Here is an 18,489-nt window from a genome sequence, read left to right as displayed (position 1 = left end):
GTCTTAAGCATTTTCTTGAATGGAAGGTTTTATCTTGTGTTGTTTAGTCCCATTCAAGTCAGAGTCCCATCCTTTATACAATGTAATTTATTAGGGATTACAGTTTTCTTAGCAAATGCTAATTTGTAAGAGGCAAACAAAATGTAACATTCCTGTGAACAATTTCAGTGAAATCGATGGAACATTCTCCTCAGCTGGGTGCCTGAATGGGAGCTTTTTGGCTTTGAGGTAAGTGCTCCTGGTTTTAAACAAGTATTACTGTGGTCAGCATTAAAGGTGGCAGCTGTCTCAGTGTCTCTTGTTTGAGAGGGAATGCCTTCCTGGGGGCTGCACTGAACCCACAGGTTAAACTTCCAGCTCCTTTCCTGCCAAGTGTTGTCTTACAGTTAGAGAAGACTTTTTTCCAGTTGCTTCTAAAGTCATACAAGCAATGGAAGTCTGAGACATTTTCATTCCTTAGTTAGTAGGTCTAAAATTCAAGGGGGGGGAATCTTGAGTTGTTGAGAACACAGGATTCAGTCTTTCTGTATTTTTTTTCTTTGTGCAGCAATGATGATCATTACAAAACCAGCACTAGATTCTCAGGGGTTGATATGAATGCTGCTAGACTACTATTTCACAAACTCATACAACCTGAGCATGCTCACATATCTCAACAGGTTTGTGCTGCATATTTTCCTTATGTTTGGGACTCTCTACATTACAAGTCTCCAGCAATACTACTCTTGTGCTTGCTCCAACCCTTTAAATATATTTATTTACTCAATAATATATCAACTGCAAATGTGTAAAAATGTATTGTGTTCTAACAATTAAGTAACACATTGGCATGCTCTATTTTAATATTTACCATAATGTCTTGTCTCTAAATGTATAAATAGTCTTAATTTATAACTCTTAATTATTGTTTTCTAGATCAGTTTTTATATAGGTGAGCATTTGTTTGAATTCTCAACTGCATCAAAATAAACAGAATTTTGTGATGTGCTGTAGGTGGCAGCTAGTTTGGAAAAGAACCTTATTCCCAAATTGACCAGCTCCTTACCAGATGTTGAAGCTTTGAGGCTGTATCTCACTCTACCAGAGTGCCCACTGATGAGTGATGAAAACAATTTCACAACATTAGCTATTCCTTTTGGAGCAGCTATTCTGAACCTAGAAAAAGCTCCTTTGAAAGTTCTTGGTAAGAAACTGAATTTCTACTGTTGAAACTAAGGATCTCTAGATGAAAGTATAAAGAAGTTCCATCAATAAAGACTTGGTCGTGGCAACACCTGCTGTGTATTTACAGTTCAGTAGAATTCCCCAGTGAGAAAGTTAAGGCTTAACACTGCTTGGTGTAAGAAAACACTTATTCTGTTGCTTCTGGGTGAGTTAACAGGCCATCCCTATGAATGCATGTGGTATTTTAAGTTCTGGAGGGATTCCATTTGGGAGGAGTTAAACCGTGCAGTTCCATGTATTTGCTATGTGTCTTTGCCCTTTAAAGTGACAGTGATGTGGTCAGACAGCCAGCAGGCTCTGAGCAGCTCACTGAAGTGTTGCAGAGCAGATGTTCAGTTGGCTTGGTTCTGCCTTCAGCACCTGTTCTGTTGCTTCTGAGCAGTTCATCTTTTCTCACTGATGCTAAGACATGGTCTTCAAATATGCAGCTGAGAGTAGCTCTGTTTTTTGGCTCTACTTCCTTGCACCTTCTTGTTGTGACTCCTGTCAGCTGAAATTCAGCTTAAAGAACCGAGATTTTAGAATATTTCCTTTTTAATTGACACCTTTTTGAGAGGGTCCTTTCTTCTTCCTCAGTTATGTTTTGCCTTGTAACCTGTCCCTTGTGCTTTTCAGTAGTTTTTGGTGAGAGTAAAGAGCTTGTCTGCTGTAAAGAAAAGCAAACTGATAATTTTTTTTAAAGGGCTGATGTGTAACAATGATGTGTTAAAACTTTTTTTTTTGAGTAATTGATAATTATGCTTTCTAGCCAGACCTGTTTTTTTGTTAAAAGGATATCCTGGCATTGCAGTGGCAGTACAAAATTTGTGTTCACTGTGTGTTGACAGAAAATTGGTGGTCTCTACTTGAACCTCCACTGTTCCTCAAGATAGTGGAACTCTACAAGGATGTCGTAGTCCACCTTTTGAAGCTGTGCAAGATTGGCCTTCCGCCTTCTGATAGAAGAATACTTACCAATTTCCTGCACACAGCTTTCAGAGTTCTGGAAATACTGCACAGAGTATGTTTATGTCATTTTTAAGCAATTACTTCACTGTTTGTCAGCGTCTGTGTCCTGTGTAGTAGTTAAAAGTTAAGTTACTAAAGAGTTAAAATACTTAGCATTTCATCTACAGAAATACCTGTAGTTGTTCTGTCTGGACCTATGAACCATTGGGATTTGGATTTTGTTAGGATGCTTCTGGATTAAAATTATACTGTAGAGACAAGCCTTCGTATAAGGCTTGTATAAAGTTATTTTTCCATGTCTCTTTTTTTTTTTTTTTTTTAAAGCTTAATGCTTTTAAATGAAAACTGTCCCTCTTCTCACAGGTAATGGAGATAGTGTTCATACTGTAATTAAGAATGGAGTTATTGAATCATAGTTCTTAAACTTGTGCAAATCCAGGAGCAAGTATTTATTGCATTGTATAGTGTATATGTATATTTTCAATGTTCCTGTGAGATGATACAGTGTTTCAAAGTGGCAGCGTTGTTATGTGATACTGTGTGCACAGTTAATTTTATTTTTCTTTGAATCTTTGATGGGATTGTGAATAATCCACGTGTCCATTGTTTTTTGCTTTCTTGTAGGCACTGTTGTTTTTCTAGAATTTTTGTAGTAGCTGGGTATCTGTGGCTGATGTATCAAATGCTTGAAAAACATGGAAAATATCCCTCTGAAAGCTAATAAAAAAATAAATTGCACTTCTTTAGGTAAATGAAAGAGGACAAGTTATACAGTATGACAGATTTTACATTCATGAGATACAAGATTTGATAGATATCAGAAATGACTATGCCAACTGGTTCCAGCAGCAGGTGTTGGGAATGGTAAGTTGTGTTGGTTTTTATCTGGGGTTTTGTGGGGTTTTCCTCCCACGTTTTGTTTTTGTTTTATCCCTTTAGAGAGGTCTGTAGATTCTCTAAACATGGGCACTTCACAGTTCACTGGTGCTGAACAGACTTATGTCAGGTACGAGCTAAGGAAGAATTGTTAAGTAGCAGTGCTTCTTCTAGGGTGTCATTTTTAGGACTAACACTGCTCAACATTTGAATCTGTCAATTAAACACTGATTTAGAATGCTGTCACTTGAGACTTGCCATGTCAGGAAAGTTAGGAGAGTAGTAATTCATGATAGGAAGATGTCCAGAATAATCTGCATTGCTGTATGATAAAGCTGAAACTGTCTTGGATAATGAAGGCAAGAAGTGTAGTAGGGAGTTGCAGGGGCAGACAACTGATGTATTCTGAGTATGGCAACAAGAACTGAGGTAATTAATTCCTGGATCTGTAAACAGAAGAGTAATAAGTGGGAGTAAATTACTGACTGTACAAAAAATTAGGGAGTTGGATAGGTTTTTGCCACGGTTCTTTGACTTGAGTCAGGTTCTTCTGACTGTGCTTTTTCTACCAACCTAAATTTAAGTTTTTTGCAACAGCACCTGAAAGGTCCTGAACATGGGAGACCTACTTTTGCTGTGTTTTATGAATGCAAAGGAAGTGATGCTGTGTCCCAAAGAATTAAAATTGCAATGTAAAATAATAACAGTGGGGCCGCTGGGGAGCATAGGGAAGCAGTGAGTCAGCACTGGCTGGGCTGACAAAATAACCAGTGTGTGAGGAGGCTGAGGTTGGCAGCTCAGAGGGGTGGTATTCTAAATGTCATGGAGAAGCCAGGGGTGAGCACTGCAGGGCCTTGGAACTAGGGACAGGCTGTGTGTTTGGAACAGGAGGGTACGGAAGTGGTGGGATTTTAATAACCATTGCAACAGTTCTTTCAATGGCCATAAACACAAAGTGCAGATGTCATGATTGGAGAGGACAATACTGAGTGTGGGAAAATGAGAGCTGGAAAACTGCTTTGTAAAGTCTTAAGCTTCATTTGTTAACTAAATCAGAAGATTGAGCAGTACCTTTGAGTTACTGTTAATGTTCAAGGTACGGCATTTTCCTGTAATCATTTGTGCAGTTCCAGGTGGAGCAGAAAAACTTATTATAGGACTGAAAGAAATTCTGTGGTCTTATGCAGATCTCCTTTGTACATAGTTTTGATGGTCTTTTCCTGCCTGCATATCCACCAGTTTCTTGTGTTCCTCCTCTTAAAACTATAAGACACCCTACTTGCCTGTTGAGTCAGTAGAAATGAATCAAAATTTCTTTTGCCAGTGTAACTCTTATTGCCATAACTTGTGGCAAAAGTGTTTATTCAGTTCCTTAACTGAAATATAGAAGAAAAGAGAATCTGGGAAGTGTACAGAGTATTCTCAGAAACTTGGAAGAAAAAACTTCCATTCTTTCAACAATAAGAAAAAATGAGTGGGGGAAAAATTGAAAGTACTAATAATGAACTATTGATTTGAATAGATGTTCTTGAGATACAGCTTAATAGGAGACATGAAAGACCATTTGAATTAGGAATAAATAATGGTAGATACAGGAGGAGTACAAAATTGAATAAATCTGCCTGTGACGAATGGGATGCTTAAATCTGATGTTAAATTTCAGGAGTCAGTTGCTTTTCTCATGTCATATCTTACAGACCCAAATGATTCTTGAGGCTTTATGGTATGGTAGTGGGATTCTTCTGTATTTTTTAATTTTTGCTCATAAAAATGTTCTGCATTTAATTTGACATGCTGCAGTCATTTGAGAATGAAAATATGTGGGTTAAAAACAGATGTCATTTATTAATGTGCAGAAGTAAACATTTAAAATGTTTGATTTTTTGCATCCAAGAAAATATTATACTTTAATGGTTCCTATTTTTTTAAAGACTGATAAACAGGGTGTTGAAAGACAAGCTTGTATTTGGTGGATGAATTAAAATGTTTATGGTTAATATTTATTTCTCAGTAAACCTTCTCTTGGGGGGGGAACTGTAAACAAATATTCTTTAAATTCTACATCAGAGATTAATAATTAATGCAGACACTAATGCTGCTTTTTCATCTTAATTATTGCTACCTTTGTGCAAATGCTGTCATAGGATGTCAACCATGGATTAACTGAGGTAAGATTGGTTGCAATCTGATTTCTTTGGCAGAGTGTAAGGAAATCAGAGATGTGAATGTCAGGGGTTGTCTGCTGTGTTCTGTTGGGAGTAAAGCTTTAAGTCAGCCATGGCTGTAACGTGAAAAGATCTTTGTGGGGCAAAAATACGTAATTCTCTGGATTGCAAATTTGGAGCAGCAGCTGGAAAAAAAGGGCTGCTTTTAGGTCCACTAGCTGCAATAAAAGTTCTGAAATTGAAATATGCTAAGTGAGAGTGTTGTTTGTATCTGTTTGGGTTTGATTGGGTTTTGTTGGTTTTTTGTTGTTGTTTTTTTTTCTGATGTAATAAACGATTGGAAATTTATTTAGTATTCCTAAGACGCTTTGGTCTTGTACTGATAACGAGTGAAGTTTGAGTTCTCTTTCCAGTAAAACAGACGTATGAAGTGAGTCCTGTTGCAGTGGTTTTGTCAGCCACGATGGTGGCTTTGAAATCAGCAGTGCTATGACGTGGTTGTTTCCGTTCCAGTTAACAGATATTCCTGTTATAATTTGCACATACCCGTTTGTATTTGATGCCCAGGCAAAGACAACTCTCTTGCAAACAGATGCAATCATACAGATGCAGGTAAGAGTTAATGGTAGTTTTTAATGTTATTAATTTATTATTTTTTTCCTTAGTTGTGAGCCTTGAGGGGGCTCCTCTTGGAGGTTTTTTGTTTGTTTGGGCACTTTTGGTTGTGGTTTTTTTTAAACACTGTGTAACTCCATAAGAATGAAGGGTCTGGCTTTAATCTCAGGGTATGTTCATGATAGAAGGTTTTGTGATCTCACTGAAATTAGATTATTTCATAGTTACATACATTTCCAAGGAACTTCTTTTCAGTAATGAGATGGCTTTTTAGTGTTAACAACCCATAGTACAGGTATAAAAAACCCAAACAAATAACAATAAAAAATCCCCCACAACCCCAACAAACAAAAAAAAACCCCAAGCACCACCCCCTACCAAAAAACAACCCCCCATCCCATATGAGCAGACTTTGAATGATGCCTGGCTCATTGATCCATGTCTGAAAATAAACAGAAAACTTAAGTCATGCTCAAGTAATAGGCTCAAATAGGAAAATACAAGTTGCTTTTGTAATTCATAATAAATGTAGTTTCATGTGCCTTTAAAAATATATAGGCACAGTCAGTATGAACATTTGATGGATTCATGGAAATGTTCACACTGAATGTTTCTAATAAAAATATTGACTGGTATTAAAACACACAAACTTTCAAGAGTTCACCCTATTCGGGACGTTTGCCAAGAGCATTTTGTTTTGCAAACCATTTTAATGCAAAAATTATAATACAAACTAAATAAATTGCTTTTCATTCTGGGAATTAGCATTTAACTGACGTTTTCATGTCAGATTTATATTAAACAGCTTAGTCTTCATTAGGTAAAATGTAGGATTTTTTTGCTTCCCTTTGGTATCCGAAGTATTTGGACTAGAATATCGAAAACTGTGTTCTAAGACTTCCCTGAGCATTAGCATTGATGAGACCAATGGGTAAAGGAAAAACATTTCCTGAAACTAAATATTTCCTGAGACAAAAGAAATACAAAGAAAACTTGGGCAAATTCAGTAGCTCTTGTAATACCTATTCCCATTCTGCACTTTTAAAGGCAAGACTGATGGAAAATTAATATTGAGAGGTATCTTTTATTGCCTCCTGACACTTTGACTTTGTTTTTTTCCAGATGGCTGTTGATCAGGCTCACAGGCAGAATTTGTCTTCTCTCTTTCTGCCAGTATTTGAATCTGTCAATCCATGCCTGATACTCATGGTGCGGAGAGACAATATTGTAGGAGATGCTGTGGAGGTCCTGAGGAAAACAAAGAATGTAGACTACAAGAAGCCACTCAAGGTATTAAAAGTACCTCAAAGTGTCTTTCACTGCAAATAATTGAGAATAATTTTGGGGCAAACCTTGTTGTACAGTCTGTTTGCAATTCAGTGCTGACTGAGTTGTGTCTTTCAGGTTATTTTTGTAGGGGAAGAAGCTGTTGATGCTGGAGGTGTTCGCAAAGAGTTTTTCTTGCTCATCATGAGGGAGTTGCTAGATCCCAAGTATGGAATGTTCAGGTATTATGAAGAGTCCAGGCTGATCTGGTTCTCTGACAAGGTAGGGTGTGATCTGTGTTTAGTAATTTTATTTTAACTTACAATATCTATATTAATAATACATGAACATGGTAGTTTGTGGTAGTTCTGTTTCAAGAGGGGAAGCTGAAGCAAATATTCTCATAAAATGGTTATTGTTGTCATTGTTAGATAAAACCTTCCCCTTCTGTTTTCCCCATTCCTTGCTTACTCCTTACCAGCCAGCCCCAGCCCAGACATATTAGGGAGAAGTACCAGCCAGAACAAACTGATTCCAAGAGCAGAGTCAGTCAATCAGGGTGGCAGAGAAAAAATTCCCAAAGTGGCCTGTTGAACAGGTCCTCCTGTGTTCAGTCCCATTTATGAGTGATAGGTGATCACCTAGTTGTACTTTCTCAAAAGGTTTGATCACTGACTTTTTAGTCCTCCTTCATAGAAAAGCACTGCCTAGGGTGGCTGTATCCCAGATGGTGACATTTCCAGTTTTGTTTTAAGCCTTGGCTATTAACTCCAAGGAGGTCAAGAGGGAGCTCCTCCCTCTTCTTCCCAGTGATAATTTTTTTAAAACTTGGCATATCTTTAAGCACTGAACAGTGCAATAGGAAGTCACTGACAAAGCCAGAATCTTAATGCAGTGTTTGAGCAGTATGTGTCACCTGTAACACAGAATATGTTGTAGCTCCCCCCCCTTTTTTTTTTTTCTGAGTAGAAAGGATTCTGTTTCCTTGGATTTCCTTCTCAGCTGGTTAAACTTTATCCTCTTCTCATTGGTACTTAGGGATACCTACATATTTAAAGAAAATAGAAATGAACCTCAGATTATACTGCACTGTACACTTTTTCCTGGACTCTGCAAGATTAAAGTAACTTCTTTATTTTAAACCATGTTGTCTGTTTTCTGTTCTTAGACCTTTGAAGACAGTGACTTGTTTCATTTGATTGGTGTTGTCTGTGGGCTAGCAATATATAATTTTACTATTGTAGACCTTCATTTTCCTCTGGCTTTGTACAAAAAGCTATTGAATAAGAAACCATCCCTGGATGACTTAAAAGAATTGATGCCAGATGTTGGCAGGTAAGCAAGAAAAAAAATGGATGCTAGTAGAAATTAATTTTGAAGTCAACATTTGCCTTTAAAAATACAACAGGATGTTTTTTTCTTGTTTCCACACTAACTGGATAAACAGCTCAGAGTAACTTGTAGCCATCATGTCATTTGGGCAAGGAGACACAGTGTTGTGAAACACCTGCTTCTAAGTGCTTGATGTTAGTGTTTGTGCCTTTTACTGTTCTACAAGAAATTCAGGGGAAAAAATATTCAAACCCCTTAAGTTTTAGTCATTAATTTTGTAAGGCTAAGTGTGAACACAGTTTTAGTTCCAAATGGCTTAAGTTGATCAAGAAAATATTTTTGCTTAGGAACAAATATGTGTTAAATATTTGCCTTTGACTAGAGATTTGAGCAGGTTCAAGTGAGTGGAAAAGGTTGTTTGAATTTGCCACAGTGTATTGTAATGCTAAAGTTTTCATAGATTCAAGGAGAAATCAAAGATGTCAATGGAAGAGCCAGTCAATGGTTATTATGTACTTACTACCTCTAGTTTGGGAATCCCTTAACTGATGTCTAAGATAGGAATCAAAAGGAAATAACACTACAAGTAATAGTAAAACGAATGCTTGAGATTTCCCAGCACTGCACAAGGTGCAAGTCAATGAGCTAATAAATGAAATCACAGTAGAAAGATATTTTCAAAACTTGAATTATCAAAGCATAAAGAACACTTCAGGAAAATACGTTCTTCTTTCTTTCCTCTGGTACGAATACTTTGTACCTTATTTTTCAGGGGAATGCAACAGCTATTGGACTATCCAGAGGATGACATAGAAGAAGCATTTTGTCTTAATTTTACTGTAAGTTTTATATGGTGTTTGAAGTATGTCTTATCAAGCTCATACCTTCTGTTATAATTGCCTCTGATGGAGCGTTTGAGCAAAAGCATCAGCTGCTGATTCCTATGAGTTTTAGTTCTGTGTCTGCCATTCATGTTGCTGTTAGCTAAGTGGTGGGAAGAAGTACTTTATGCAGTAAATAAGATTTATACTATCTTTATTTCAAATAGATCACTGTGGAAAATTTTGGTACAACAGAAATTAAGGAGCTTGTTCCTAAAGGTGCTGACATTCCTGTAGTGAAACAAAATAGGTGAGTTCTGTGGGTCGTGGGGTTGGTTTGGTGTTACTGTCTGCCTTGGGAATGTAACTGGGCTATAAATACCCTTTGCTAAGCTCTTGCATTACTGTTGGAGGGCAAAACTACTTGGGGTATTTTCCCAAACTGTTCTCCTGTGTATTATTAAAATAGCTGTTGTCTTTTATTGACAGGGGCACAGGCTTCCCAGAGAAGCTGTGGCTGCCCCATCCCTGGAAGTGTCCAAGGCCAGGTTGGACAGGGCTTGGAGCAACCTGGGATAGTGGAAAGTGTCCCTGTTCATTGACCAGGGTTGGAGTAGATCTTCAGAGGTCCCCTCCAAGTCAAACCAAAACCATTTTATAAGATTAAAAATGTTTATGGTTCTGCAGGAGGTTATATATCATTGAAATTCAGTGAGTAATAACAAGAACTTTGACCTAAGTGTCATTATGTGGCAGCTATTCATATATGAATATTATTTCAGTGAAGTCTTCCCTTTGTAGAGCAAGATAACATTAGATAAACTAATCTGGTGTTACTGTCAGAAGAATATGTGGCAGGTGGGTTTTTTCCTTGATCGATGACTCTGTAACTTTGATTTATAAAAGCAGCTTCTCCCACCCTTTGTTCCCTTTCTGCTCCTGGAGAATAGGCAGAATATATCTGGTGGTGCTTTTGTCTCTTTTTGCAGAATACTACCATTTCCTCTCTGTCAATTCCTGTCATGTGTTCCAGTCTGTTCTTTAATCTTCATGAATTCTCTGTGCTTGTACTTTTCCCAGATTAAAGGGAGAATGGCATGGAAAGAGCATACTTTATGATAACTGCATGCACATGTAAAACATGATAGCTTTGCAGTTCTCTAGTATAGGTTTGATGTTCTGTCACAAAGTGACAGTAAAATTGGAGTTGAATTATGAAAAAAGTTTCCAGGTGCCCATGGAATGCCTGCTGGACTTTGTCATCACACATTGTCTTGCAACAGTGAAGAATTCCTCTTTCTCAAGATCTAAATTTTCCATGATGCTTTCATTGATTTTAATAATTATTAACATAGAATATACACTCTGCCACTGTAGAAACTAACAGTGTTCACTGGGCTTGATTAAAAAAAAACCCCATAATGTTGAATTATCACATCAAGGAATTTTAGTTCTCCCCTAAATGCTGCAGATGTTTCCAGCAAGATGGGAGAACTCCTTGTACCAAAGCACAGATAACAGGCCATCTGTTTTCTGTGTCCTGGCTCCTTGGCACTGATCTTTCTGCTGGATAAGACTCAAATGTCCATTTGAAGTTGATTAACATTTTTAGTGCTAATACGGTAATCTTTTTAATTAAGAAAAATACAGAGTTTAATTAAGAAAAATGAGTGTAACCAGTCGGTTTCAGGGCACTGCATGGAATTGAGGCCTCTCAGCTTGTTGCCACTGGGTCCAGTTCACTGCAGTGCATACAGATAATGTTAACAGTGTTTGAAATAAATCACACTGAATGATACTGCTTTTCTGGGGCACATTAGGGACCCTGCCTTGGGGGGTGTTGTGGGCAAATACATTTATGCCCCATTTTGTCTTCACTGTGGTGAAGACAAAGCAGAGAGTGCAATATATTAGGCTCTTTTTTTGCTTCATTTTCTATGCTGTGTTTATACAGAAATGGCTGCTTCTTTATTTTCTCACATAATTCTTCTTCATACAGGCAAGATTTTGTAGATGCATATGTGGATTACATCTTCAATAGATCTGTGGCTTCCTTGTACAGTGCATTCCATGAAGGCTTCCACAAAGTATGTGGAGGCAAAGTTCTCCAGCTCTTCCAGCCCAGCGAGTTGCAGGCAATGGTGATTGGGAACACAAACTATGACTGGAAAGAACTGGAAAAGGTAAGAACCATACTTAGCTGTTGGTTTCATGCAGTTTTAATTTCAGGGTGCAAAAGTGTCCTTTTGAACTCTGTTTTAATTTCAGGGTGCAAAAGTGTCCTTTTGAGCTCTGTTTTTAACCTGACTTCTGATCTTTATTGGATTGACTGACATCTTAAAACATCAGTGAATTAAGACCCTAAAATATTATTTACCTACCTTTAGCTTTAAAAAAAGAAAAAGGCCTTAAGCTTTTCCATCTAATTTCTGAAGGAAATCAGAAGAGAGAGGAAGAAAAATCCACAGAACCCAAAGGCAGCTGTGTACAATGTATTGTGTTAGAAAGGGGAAGGTGAACAGAATACACAGAGTTACTGAAAGTAAATATTCTTGATTGCCAGAACTCAGTGAGACCTTGTTTCTATTGGCATTGAAAATGCTTTGTAGTACAGGCATCTGTCTATATAGGTGAAGTCAGACTGAACAGCTGAAGAAAATAGACTGAGGAAAGTAGTAATCCCTCACTTGCTGTATTTGTTTACACAAACTGCATTCGTTCTGCTTCAGTGTCATGTTATCCTGTGAGTGAACAATTACCCCATTTCCTGCTCATTTCAGAATACAGAATACAAAGGAGAATACTGGGCAGACCATCCTACAATTAAAATTTTCTGGGAGGTTTTTCATGAGTTGTCTCTGGAGAAGAAGAAACAGTTTTTGTGTAAGTATTTGAAATGACTTCACAGAAGTTCCTGGCTGACCAGGGTTGCTGGGGTTTCAGGCTCTTGCTGTAAGAGGGCAGACGTAAGTACTTGTCTGTAAGGGTCTGATTATCTTTATTTGGAAGAAAAAAATCATAGTGAAAGAAATTCAGTATGAGCTTGTCTCCAGTTTTACTGGGGTTGTCCTGGCTAATTCTGGGGGATGAGTAGTTACAGATCACAACAGCTCAGAGCAGCATTAAAAAAAAAAAAGAAAACCCAATCCTCCCAAAACACAGTAACCTAAACCACTGCTGTCATTTATCTGATGGCTAGGATTTTTTCTTCCCGTGTTTTGACATAAAGTTCACATCCTCTAGGTTTTTAATTGCACATAGATGGAATTTTGGAGTTGTAACTGATTGGAAATATGTGAAGGTACTTATATGGACGAAAATGTACAGATAACAAAGCAATCAAAGCTTCCTGTAAATGAGGTTTTGTTGAGAATAGATCATAGATTAGTTTCCAATTCAGATGAATTGCTTATTGAACAAACTAATTCTGTGTGTTTACAAGATACTTGCAAGTGCTCAGCAAAGGTACAGCCAATGGATTTTGAATTAAAAAGTTCTGTTGCATGAAAAACTTTATAGTATTTCTCTCCCTCTCTTTTTTTTTAAGGACTATTTGGCTTCATGTGCTAACATGAAATGCTTTCCTTTATGTGTTAGTTGTTGTGTTACAGTTGTGAGTTTGTATCTGTAAGGCAGAGACTAGGTTAAGGCATTATTCCCTGTTTTTCAAACTCAACAGAACTTCAGTGTGAAAAGCCAACCATTGCTGGAATTATTAGAAAGACCAACAATGATTAGAAGTGCATATGTGGCATATGTAATGTTAGTCTTAAACTGATCACAAGACTTTGTTTTTTCTTGGCAGTGTTTCTGACAGGCAGTGACCGTATTCCAATTCTTGGAATGAAGTGTCTTAAACTGGTCATCCAGCCAACGGGAGGAGGAGAAGATTATCTTCCGGTAGCTCACACTTGCTTTAATCTTCTTGATCTTCCAAAATACACAGATAAAGAAACCCTAAAATCTAAGTTGATCCAGGCTATAGATCACTATGAAGGTTTCAGTTTAGTATAAGTTCAGAGATGAGAGTTCTGTGTAATGTGGGATCATTAAGTTGTTGTGTCTTTCTTGTGATGGTAAATTCAGTGGATTAAATGATGCAGTTGATAATATAATGGATTATTTGCAGAAATGTTCAGTGGTACGGATATTCATGGGAGCCAAAAAAGCATTTCCAAAACTGAGGAACTGTCTTAATACATACCTTCTTGTACAAAGCCATGTGGATTTTGCCATCTTACAATAAAAATGAGAGTATTACGGGAGTCAAGTTTCACTAACATGAATTAACATTTCACCTTATGCAAACAATTTGGCGTGTGAGTGCATGAGAGACTTGCTTCGGTTTTTCAAATCACTTAGTAAGGACATTTAACTTTTTTTCCCTGATTAAATTCACTTGGTAACTTTTCATTTTGTAAATAATAAATTTTTGTGATAAAGTAGTTATGTTCCGATAGCAGTATGGTTTCTATTGCTTGTAATTGAATATGAGCTTCTTTTATGGCTTTTAACAAAAAAGAAAAAAAGGTGACTACTCTGATTTCTGAAGATATATATTTTTCTGGTTTGTTTTAAGAACCTTAATAACGGAAGTGATTGTTTAAGAGACATTCATCTTCACGATGCACAATCCATGAAGCAGTCACTTAGTGCCGATACAAAACCCAACTGCATACAATGGCATCTTTAATATGTGGATGGACAAGCTGACTTAATACACTGTTTTATTTTTAAGGACTGATTCTGTAATTAAGTGGACACAATTATAAAAGAGGTTAATTTATCAGTTGCAACCTCTGCAGTCATGTGTCAAGAATACAGCTTAAAAGAAAAAGATGCACCAGCTGATTGTTGCTGTCAAGAGGTTAAACGTTTATTTTTAAATGCTGAAAGCGTAGTTTATGGTTTCTAATAGAATTTTCACTTTTTTCCAGATAAATGCATTTGAAATAACCTTTAACACCCCTCTCCCCTTTTCTTAAGATTTTATTTTTAGTATAATTGCCCTGAGACGATTGTGCTTAGCTGGACACTTTCGGATTTGACTTTTCCTTCTCTGGTTAAATTCCAGATTTTGTGGTGTTAATGCATATGTGACTTGCAGCTGTGAAACAAATATTTATTTTTTTTAGATTTTTAAATGCAGTGAAAAAATTCAAGCTATAATAAAAGACTTGAATGAAAGCCTTTGTTGGTTGATGTGTACAGATGCTTGCAGCCTGCATATGTCTTCGAGTGGAGGGCAACTTTTGCATGCATTACATTGAGAGTACAACTAGGATACCAAGATCTCACTTGAAAAGCAGGGAAATCCATTCATTGTAATAAATTATATAACATGCAGTTCCTGGCAGTAGATGTACATATGAAACCAAACAGGTCAGTACACTTAAAATCACTTTTTTTCCTTAAACTGTGTTTTTACAGCTTTCTCATGAAGTTTAACCTCAGTAATTTCTTGTATGCAGCCCATATTTCTTTTCCTGGCTGGGAAATGCTCCCTCTTGTTAAAAACAAGAAACCAGCAAATACTAAAGCAGCTTAATCTTATTATATATTGAAGAAACAAAAAGAGAAAAGAAAAGGGGGGGGGGAAAGATAATATACTGTCATTTTACCAGGTAATATTAAAACCCCATTTTAAAATCATGAAACACCAAGATTGTGAAGGCAAATACTCAAAAAGTAGAAAGTGGCAAATGTAAAACTGTCTTACTCCTTTCCCCCTTGTGTATTATTACATATGCAAGTGCTGTTGTTTCTTTTTCTGTGGGAGTCTTGCTTCATTTGTTATACATGGTTGGTGTTCACTAAATAGTAGGGGGTTTATCTTCAGTTGTGCAGGTCCAAGTCTGATTTAGTGCTTGTCATCTAGATCCATTTCTTCCTCTCTTGGAACATTAGTGGGATATGAGTAGGCATTGGAGGGTGGGGGGTCTTGAATGGTTGGTTAAATGTCACCTTAAGAATCCACTGGCAGAGCAGGGTTAGGGTCACTTTCCTCAGGACTTTTCATTCACCTGAGAATTCTTTCTGCAGTTTTGGCCTTGGTTTTATTCACTTCTGCAAGAAATGGAGTTGGGTCCTACAGTGCAAAACGTTCCTGACTATCTTGCAGGTGTCAGTTTATTCCGTGCAGGGAGGCAGGAGCCCAGTAACAACACAGACATTATCTACATAACAAGGTAAAGGACTTTTATGTAGTACTAGAACAATTAATAGTCATTGTATTACTTCTGTCAAGCAGTTCAATACTTTCTGCAGTGCTTATGTTGCCCTTAGTTCATTTAACATCATGACACCCTGGGAAGGAGATCTGCTGACGTTGTACACTTAGGTTTCCTCAGCCTGGAAGAAGGAGGGCAGCAGGAGGTGCTTTTCTCTTGCTTGGATCAAGTATCATTTTGCATACAATATTTGATGCTGTGCATCATGTAAGGGGAAAAAACCAATCCCTTCTATGCTGAGCTAAAATAACCATGGTGTTAATGAAGAAAGAGTAAAGCTTTCCTTCTCTTCAAATCTTCAGGTAATCAGGTAAGCTTGTGTACCTCTTTTTAAAAGGATAATGGAAGCAGCTGGGGAATGGTAGTAGTTTGGGCCGTGGTGGGAGCATTTTACAGTAATTAAATTTTTTTTATAAGGTATTTTTATTTGATAATTAGATCAGCATTTGATAAAGATTCAGAATTATCACTGCAGGAGGCCAGTTGCATGTCAAATTTGAATCCATCTCCACTATGGTTACTGAAGGAGGCTTGCTGTTGTCATAGCAGTGCAGTCATGAACTGGATTTATTGCACCTGTCCTGTTAGTGCAGGGGTGAATGAAAACTGAATTTCTGTGGCAGAACTACAGACATTTGTCCCCCATTTTCCAGGGCAAAACTAAGAAGGCAGTGCAGAGCTGTTAAAGCAGTGAGCCCTGCTCAAGCACAACGACTTGTCTCCTTTGGCACTTCATGGCAGTTACTGTTAATGAGGTTGTTACTAATCATAGAGCATGAAGCCATGGTGTTCCCTTTAAGAATGTTCATAAGCTACTTCAAAAAGGATTGTAATTCACTGCGCCTCTCTCTGCTGCAGTAAACTTGATTTATCAGTAATAAATGAAGCTTAATGTAATCAAATACCACTGTAAAAGAGAGCTCTTTAAAGGCACGTGAGGTTCTGCAGTTAAGATAAATACAGGTAAATACAGTTTTCAGCATGATGGACTGGTGTACAGGAGCACCTCAAGAATGGCTGTGTTGACTTTCCATGTGCAACCAGAACTATGTATCTGTGTGTACTATGGACAACTGCCTGACTCAGTTATTGCAGGGGAGACGAAAAAGAGGAAGAACAAAACATTTCTTTCCCCTGATAAGTGACACTTATCAATACCCACTACCACATGGCTATTTCTTAATTGCCAGGTCAGGGTGGGGTTTGGATGGACTGATTATCACCCTGCTGTTTTGGTCTGCTGTTCATGTTTGTGTTGGTCCAGTCTGGAGCTATGACTTCAAAAACTCTACCTAGACCTTGAAAGCTGTAGAACATCTGTCACCTGCCATAACCAGGAAATTCCCTGGGCCTGGTCTGTGTGGACACCTAATCAACAAAATTACACCACCAGCCATCATTTCTGTGCACCTGAATTGCCTGAGCATGAGACTGAGTCCTCAGGTATTCTATTTTCTTGGGTAAAGGAACCTGTTTGTGCCTATACACATTATTTTGTGCTGTGCTACCTGTTACACTGACTTCCTTTGTGCGAGTATCGTAAAACCTTCTAACTGCAAACCTTTGCCTGCCCATTTCTGCACTGATGCAGAGCTGGTGAACAAGAAAAATGTTTTGTCTTCTGACCACAAGACATCCTGGGGTGGGATGAAGGTACACAAACCCAACTAGCAATTAGCATGGGCACACTAGAACTGTGCAGAAGTACTGTATGTCCAGACCTACTGGCTTCTTATTACCAGTGAACTGAACTGTCTGAGTTCCTGCATATCCCCTGGGTTTGAATGTATTTTATCGATCTTTTGCGAAAAACCAAAATAATGTGTTACCTGGGGGGTCATCAAAGCCCCCTGACATGAGCTAGGGCAGCAGTCAGCATTATTTTTTTTCTCCAGCCAAAGGCACATACATCAGTTTCAGATTATTGGGAAAATGATGTTTGGGAGTTACTAATTTCAGGTAACCCAGAGCACCTGAATCCTACACTGTGCAGTGAATGTCTGCAGGTATTTACTGCTTCCCCCCACGTGCCTGATTGATTATATGAGGAAACAAAAGCTTAGTGAAGGCTTCAGTTTGAGTAGAATGCAAAAGTCAAGTTTCTTTCCCTTTTTTTAGCAAATACAGCAGCTTGACCATTGGAAGGAACAGACCTGGCAGACTGTAGCTATAACCACCTTCCTGTAGAAATTTTATTTGTCATGTCTTTAAAAAATTTCAGAGATGAAACTAATTTCGTTTGTTGTGACTCAGTTCTGCAGAGAGGCTCTGTGTGAGCACCTGCGAGCTGCCTGTGGTATCTCCACAAGCCCGAGGCTTTCCCCTGGCGAGAGATCATTATCCTAACAAAGGGAGAGGGCAGCTGAGGAGGTTGGGGCCATCAGCACCACCTTCAGCTGAGGGAGTCCTTGGAATAGGCCTGCAGCAGGTGGGAGGGGTTCTCTGGCCCGCGGGCTGGTGTGGTAATGCAGCGCTCAGGCTCTGCAGGGAATTGGGGATTTCTTCCAGTGCCCAGTAGTGAACGCTCGGAGAATTTTCAAGTTTGGGGCAAGAGGGTGGTGATGCCCCCCTGGGACTGAGGCCAGTCCTCCTGCCTGGAGCCGGCGGGGATGCGGAGCAGCTTCAGCGGAGCCGCCGCAGAGCAAGAGGAGCCTCGGCGGGCTGCTGGGCGGAGGGCAGGGGGTGCCGCGGGAGGGCTGCCTGGGCGGGCAGCCTCGCCGGTCCTGCAGCGTCCCGCTAAGGGTCCCCTCGGTCCCGTCCTGGCCCCGACCCCCGCGGGGCTCCCTCGTGCCCGCCCCGGTCCCTCCTTGCCGCCGGATCCGCTGCCCCGCGGTGAGTGGGGCTGCGGGCCGGGCAGGGAGCGCGGGGGCTGGAGCTGGGGGGGTTTGTGGCTTTCAAAAGCGTCCGAGGAACATCTGAAATCTGTAACTTAATTTGTAGTTGGCGCGTGTTTGCTTTGTCAGAGGCTCCGTCACAGGGATTGCGGCGCGGGGGTTGCTCGGGGAGAGCCCG

General features: G+C 38.9%; 1 protein-coding gene across 3 annotated transcripts in view; it reads left to right on the top strand.

The window, feature by feature from the left end:
* HERC4 (HECT and RLD domain containing E3 ubiquitin protein ligase 4) overlaps positions 1 to 14,434 on the top strand; it is a 30,251-nt gene extending 15,817 nt beyond the window's left edge. For 2 of the 3 annotated variants that reach the window (XM_051800249.1, XM_051800248.1), the window contains exons 12-26: positions 169 to 228; positions 548 to 659; positions 994 to 1,183; positions 2,052 to 2,224; positions 2,920 to 3,036; positions 5,193 to 5,216; positions 5,727 to 5,825; positions 6,951 to 7,118; positions 7,233 to 7,376; positions 8,263 to 8,429; positions 9,199 to 9,265; positions 9,475 to 9,557; positions 11,247 to 11,430; positions 12,028 to 12,130; positions 13,053 to 14,434. In XM_051800249.1, the coding sequence (XP_051656209.1) occupies positions 169 to 228; positions 548 to 659; positions 994 to 1,183; positions 2,052 to 2,224; positions 2,920 to 3,036; positions 5,193 to 5,216; positions 5,727 to 5,825; positions 6,951 to 7,118; positions 7,233 to 7,376; positions 8,263 to 8,429; positions 9,199 to 9,265; positions 9,475 to 9,557; positions 11,247 to 11,430; positions 12,028 to 12,130; positions 13,053 to 13,261 (1,900 nt within the window). In that variant the 3' untranslated portion in view covers positions 13,262 to 14,434. The remainder of the gene's footprint in view (positions 1 to 168; positions 229 to 547; positions 660 to 993; positions 1,184 to 2,051; positions 2,225 to 2,919; positions 3,037 to 5,192; positions 5,217 to 5,726; positions 5,826 to 6,950; positions 7,119 to 7,232; positions 7,377 to 8,262; positions 8,430 to 9,198; positions 9,266 to 9,474; positions 9,558 to 11,246; positions 11,431 to 12,027; positions 12,131 to 13,052) is intronic. The other variant, XM_051800250.1, reaches the window with a different exon arrangement.
* Positions 14,435 to 18,489: the final 4,055 nt, after the last annotated feature.

This window comes from Manacus candei, unplaced genomic scaffold, assembly GCF_025592945.1.
Source record: "Manacus candei isolate 608988 ecotype Guabito, Panama unplaced genomic scaffold, ASM2559294v1 h1tg000050l, whole genome shotgun sequence".
Classification (NCBI taxonomy): Eukaryota; Metazoa; Chordata; class Aves; order Passeriformes; family Pipridae; genus Manacus; species Manacus candei.
Note: the sequence above shows the minus strand (reverse complement) of the source record. Positions and strands in the feature narration are given on the sequence as shown.